This window comes from Dendrobium catenatum, unplaced genomic scaffold (assembly GCF_001605985.2).
Source record: "Dendrobium catenatum unplaced genomic scaffold, ASM160598v2 fragScaff_scaffold_1284, whole genome shotgun sequence".
Classification (NCBI taxonomy): domain Eukaryota; kingdom Viridiplantae; phylum Streptophyta; class Magnoliopsida; order Asparagales; family Orchidaceae; genus Dendrobium; species Dendrobium catenatum.
Window position 1 is genome coordinate 84,950 of NW_021319746.1, and position 6,388 is coordinate 91,337.

Here is a 6,388-nt window from a genome sequence, read left to right on the forward strand (position 1 = left end):
GAATTTATTAACATAGTAAACCTACGAAATCTTAAACAAATTTAAAAATTAAATGTTGGTCAAAGCCATTAACTAATAGTAAAGTACAAGAATAAAACCAATGTAAATAATAAATGAATAAGTATAAACAAAAATAAAATAAAATTCATAAACATAAAGGATTAAATAAGTGAATAAAAATAAATTAGTTAAACAATTTAAAAATTAATAAATAAAAGAATTTAATAAAAAAATTAAATAAAGTTCAAATAAAATAAAAAGTGGTAGAATTAGCCCAAGACAGTCTTCTAATTCTCCCTTTTAACATTTTGAGATTGTCACAGAAGGAGGAAAGAGGATTCCCAGCATGAGGTATAGAAAAAACTTCAAGAACGAAGCTCCAGTAGTAGTTCAATTTAGTCCAAAATTTTTTGAAAAGAAATCTATGGTTAACCTGCATAACCAAACCATAGTGAAGAATAATAGGGCTACGATCAGAGCAAGTAGGACTCTGAAAAGAGCAATAAGAGTTAGGGAATGCAGAGCACCAAGCATCGTTAACCAAAGCTCTGTCAAGCTTGATATGTATAGGAGAGTCCACTCTTTGATTGAACCAGGTAAATTTACAACCAATAAAAGAAAGGTCATTTAAACCATTAGCAAAAATCATAGAATTAAGATCACAAGGTTCCTGGGAGACAGAGGAGATGAGAAAATGATGGATCAAATCACTTTCAAGGATGATTATAAATGTGCAAAAGTTAGGTTTAACGTAGGTTTAATCTTGATTAAGGATTTGGAATGGTCTTGGATACTTCCTGGTGCTCTTGGAAAGTGGTTTAGGAAATGCCTCATCTTTTATGATACTAGACTGCTTAGGTTAGAATCTAAGCTCCAAATCTTGGTTGTTATTGAAATCGGGTTAGTCAACCACTATCTCCTTCATAACCTTTATTGCACTAAAATTTAAACATCACCAAACATAGCTTTACTATCCTAAACATTATAGGAGAACCATCCATCCATCCATCAATTAGATCACAACAGTGATACAAAACCTACTGTAACAACAAAACAAAAAAAATAATTTCTATTGTCATCTTATACAAAGAAAGCATTTATGAGGCGAAATCTATGCAGCTTGAAATATGCAAGGGTGGAAGGTGGGTTTAGATAAGACTGTGATGACAAGGTGCAGTATTGATTAAAGGATACAATGGGACAGCAACAACAAAATTTTGGAAGGTTTAAACTAGGAATTTTTTAGAACAATATTTGTGGCATTTCTTATTAAAATTTAACCTCTACATTCAAAGTTACTTCATTTCTTTCATGGAGAACTTTTGCATGGTGAAATTACTTGATGAGCACATAAGCTTGTCAATTGTGTATTATGAGTAAAAAATTTTAGTATATTGGTTACATCTGATCATACAACTTCTATAAAGCTAGATCCAAGGATACATCTTATATACTCTATGGGATCCAAAGATAATCATAAGAGGTAAGATCAAGTTACCAATTATGATTTCAATATACAATATAACCAAAAGAGAAAAAATCTTAATTACTAATCAATTTAATATTTACAAATTGCTTGCATGCCCACTTTATAAAGTTAAACTGTTGTTCCATTTCCACTCTAGATGTTATCTTTTGAGACAGAGCAAGACTATACCACTTAGTAGTAGACAATTATATCTTCAAGTTTTAGCTAAATCTTGTAGAACAAAATGACTAAAGCTTCATTGACTGAAGCTACTACTACATTTGTTGCATTAATAAGTGTATAATATGAGAGATTAGTTCTGGAACAATGTTAACTATCCTATAAGAAAACATTGAATCATATGATAGTTAAACGAGATGATAATCTTTCAAGCAGCCAAACCATAAAAATATATACAAACTTTTTCAATAAATAATGAATGAAAAAAATACAATATGCACTAATCATAAAATTCAAATACAAATTATTTTTGCTTTTTCAATGTATTTATATTTTTTATGATTATATATGTTAATTTTATTTTTCACAAAAATAATGAACAATGGAAAGCATGGCTTAAATTTATTATCTTAAGGAAATAATTTTCTCTAATCATTGGGATGTAAATCCTTTCACAATTTTGAATAAATTTTTATTAATTCTAATTTAAAATTCATCAATTTTTCTAACTAATTTAAATAAAAAAGAATCTACTTAAAAATGCAACAACCTTTGAGAAGCCAACTAATTTAAAGACAACAAGACTGTGTTGCATAAAACGCAACAACCTTTGATAAGCCAACTAATTTGAAGACAATAGCACACCCATTGATGATATCAATAATTCTTCAACATAGCAAAAATCTTTCAGCTTGACAAGAAAATCATCAGAAAAAAAGTCTTTTTCAACATCACAATGGAAAAGTGTGTGACAGAAAAAAAAATCTTACGCACACAATATTTTGATAACTATTGACATGATGAGCTTGATATACTGTAACAGGAATAGCAAGATAGAAAGTATTCAGTGAGCCGTATGAAGATTTGTAGTGTTCTTATGAACCTCACCCAAGTTTAAGGCTACATGATCTGGTAATTGAGAATCATTCTCCAATTTCTGTGGCTTCTTAAGATCTTGTATCTTGTAAGTATTGAACATATCCTTTGTGATGTTTTCTAGTCCATCTAGAAGCTTGTACTTTAGGACATATGACCTTAGTTCTTCACGAATTCGATGCAGAGGCTATTTCAAGAAATGAGAAAATCAAATTAAAAAAGGTGATAAAAAAGACTTCGCTTTAGAAGCATGTTTGATGTTGTTTTTTATCAGACTACATCCATGATGACTAAAAAGTAATCCAAATATATTATCAATCATGTTATTCCAGCCCAACTAATTATGAATGTTATGAAAGAATAAAATCAACACAACCATACCTCAACTCCTGACTCAAGGGAAAGCATGAAAAAACCTATCAAAACTGAGTGCATCGAAGCCGACTCAGAAAGTTTAATCTGTGATAACCAATAGGAAGCTGAAGATAACACATTAAACCTTTTCCTGTACCTATATTTCGATGCATCAGACATAGGTGTGTCAAAATTCAACTGATTTTTTAATCTGTTTCATTGATTTTCAGATATTGATGTGAGGATTCCAACATATATGGAATGAGGGCTACTATTAGTAGACTTTATAAGGTTTGAGATCCTCTTTGGAGGCTTTGCATACTTTTCTTTCCTAGAAAGATAGACTTCGCTCAGAGGAGCACCATTTTATTTCATGCTTATTCTTCCTCAAGTTCGAATATTGGCGCCTATATGTCCATTTTCCTTGGCAAATATAAAATTAAATAATTTATATACTTATTACCAAGGTTTTGAAAATCGGACCGAACAACGAACAGGAAGAAGGAGAGGTTCACGGTTTGAACCGGATGACGTAATAAATAGTAATATTATTAAAAATTATAAAATGAATGAAAAATTTTCATCTAATACTTTCACTATACAATATACATTTCATTTTCATATCAAAATAAACAAATAATATATCAAAATTTTCCTCTTCAAAATACATCAGCAGTAATATATTATCGCTAAATTTTGGTGGCTATCCGTATGGATTTACCCCAGAAATAATTTAATAACATTCGGATGCAAATATGACATTTAACAAAAGGACCAAGATTGAAACGAATATCTTGATGGCTTTTTTTGAGCATTAATAAATTTATAGATCAGATGTATAGCTACCCTTTATTTTTGTCATAATGATAGCAGAATTCCTGCACTTGTAACTTTTTATTTTAATTATTACACTCAGCTTAATTTGTTTTTTAACTTGAACTTATATGTTGTTTGCATTAACCCCCTGATATTTTTATACCTATCATAATCAATATGGGTGCAATTTTTTTATTAATTTGTCTCATATGCATTGAACCTTCATTAGTTTTCATCATCTTAGTAACATTTTAAAAATCGGACCGGACCGGCTGGTTTAACCGGTTGAATCGGTACCCGGCCGGCCGGCCTGTTCGTTTTAACACCAAAACAGACAAAGTAGGAACCGGATTTGAACCGGTCGGACCGTGAAACCGGCGAACCGGAAATCGGACTCAAACCGCCTTGTTAAAATTAGACGCATCTTCAGCCGTTGGATTTCAATCATGCGGTTTTTGAGAAATAACTAAATAAGTATGTGAAGTAAAACTGTAAAACCTAGCTTCTTTTTCTCCTACTCCCGTAATGCCGTAACTCCCGAAGCCGCTCCTCTCCTTCGCTCCTCCTCCTTCGTCTCTGCAGCTCCTCTGTTGGTGCTCCGATTTGTCTGTGGCAACTGCAGAAGACAAAGAAGCATAGGAGATTTCGGCTTCAATAATAGGTCATCTTGTTAGTGTTCTAGATATCCTCCTCTCTCTATTTTCTATTTTGAACATTTTTGTTTTTTTGTTTCTAATATTTCAGCTCTTTTTTTTTCATTTTTTGCATTTGTTATTTTCTTCCTTTATTCTTCTACATCTACCTCATATTTGTTGTGATATTTTTGGATATATCTTTCCTTTGATTTGCTATTAGTTTAGTTATTTCTATCAGTTTAGAGAATGAGATGCATTTAATATATTTTTTGGAACATGCGAGAGAGCACAATATGGTGGTTTTTCTTCCCCTGATTTGTTTTATTGTTTTCTCACCTAAGTTGATTTATGGAGAAATGAGTGGTATTTTTTGCAATTGCTGTCATGTGGTCTATAGTCGGATTTGTCTACTATTTTATAGAGATGAATAAAACAACTCGAAGGAAACCAGCACTGATGCTCTGTTTCGGCATTAAAAGCGTAGTTGCTAGCTCTAAAACCCTTCATCTTCTGTCATTTGGATTAATTAACTTCATCCTTGGTTATATGCCTATGGTGTTTAGAAATATCAGGTTAGAAAAGCTAGTTCATGGTAAAGAATCTGTTTTATTGCTGGATGCAGATTTCTTAAGTAGGAATCAGACATTGAAGCTACAGCAATTCACTGCTGATGTATTTTGAAGAGGAAAATTTTGATATATTATTTGTTTATTTTGATATGAAAATGAAATGTATATTGTATAGTGAATGTATTAGATGAAAAATTTTCATTTATTTTATAATTTTTAATAATATTATTATTTATTACATCATCAGGTTCAAACCGTGAACCTCTCCTTCTTCCTGTTCGTTATCCGATCCGATTTTCAAAACCATTGTAATAAGTAAATAAATTATTTAATTTTATATTTGCCAAGGCAAAAGGACATATAGGCGCCAATATTCGGACTTGAGGAAGAATAAGCATGAAATAAATTGGTGCTCAATGTTTATTGATATAGGTTATTTTTTATGTGCTCTGTAAATTATAAAAAAACTGCTTATGATCCCGTATGCTATTGGAAACTTGCACTCAAGAAAATTTTTCAGTTTTATTGGCTAAAATGATTACTCTTGTGATTAAACTAGGTTGAGGACTGCACCAAATTTGGCCAAGAGCATGAGCGAAGTCTTTCTTTCTGGGAAAGAAAAGTATGTGAAGCCTCCAAAGAGGATCTCAAACCTTATAAAGTCTACTAATAGCATCCCTCATTCCATATCTGTTGGAATCCTCACGCCAATATCTGAAAATCAAAGAAACAGATTAAACAATCAGTTGAATTTTAACACACCTATCGCTGATGCATCGAAATATAGCTACAGGAAAAGGTTCAATGTGCTATCTTCAGCTTCCTATTGGTTATCACAGATTAAACTTTCTGAGTCAGCTTCAAAGCACTCAGTTTCGATAGGTTTTTCATGCTCTCCCTTGAGTCAGGAGTTGAGGTATGGTTGTGTTGATTTTATTCTTTCAGAACATTCATAATTAGTTGGGCTGGAATGTCATGATTGATAACATATTTGGATTACTTTTTAGTCATCATGGATGTAGTCTGATAAAAAACAACATCAAACATGCATCTAAAGCGAAGTGTTTTTTATCACCTTTTTTAATTTGATTTTCTCATTTCTTGAAATAGCCTCTGCATCGAATTCGTGACGAACTAAGGTCATATGTCCTAAAGTACAACCTTCTAGATGGACTAGAAAACATCACAAAGGATATGTTCAATACTTACAAGATACAATATCTTAAGAAGCCATAGATTGTGGAGAATGATTCTCAATTACCAGATCATGTAGCCTTAAACTTGGGTGAGGTTCATAAGAACACTACAAATCTTCATACGGCTCACTAAAGACTTTCTATCTTGCTGTTCCTGTTACAGTATATCAAGCTCTTCATGTCAATAGTTATCAAAATATTGTGTGCGTAAGATTTTTTTTCTGTCATACACTTTTTCATTGTGATGTTGAAAAAGGCTTTTTTTCTGATGATTTTCTTGTCAAGCTGAAAGAT

General features: G+C 31.7%; 1 protein-coding gene and 1 long non-coding RNA gene across 2 annotated transcripts; one reads left to right on the plus strand and one right to left on the minus strand.

Moving 5' to 3' along the window:
* Positions 1-2,340: 2,340 nt before the first annotated feature.
* LOC110108853 lies at positions 2,341-5,205 on the minus strand. The gene is made up of 4 exons (XM_028699418.1): positions 5,154-5,205; positions 4,193-4,310; positions 2,906-3,089; positions 2,341-2,711 (listed from the first exon to the last, which is right to left on the minus strand). The coding sequence occupies exons 1-4, from the start codon at positions 5,203-5,205 to the stop codon at positions 2,493-2,495; spliced, it is 573 nt and encodes a 190-aa protein (XP_028555251.1). The 3' UTR covers positions 2,341-2,492.
* A 503-nt stretch (positions 5,206-5,708) lies between these two features.
* LOC114580798 lies at positions 5,709-6,307 on the plus strand. Its single transcript, XR_003702367.1, has 2 exons — positions 5,709-5,814; positions 6,009-6,307. It is a non-coding gene; the product is annotated as an uncharacterized LOC114580798 (long non-coding RNA).
* The last annotated feature ends 81 nt before the right edge of the window (positions 6,308-6,388 follow it).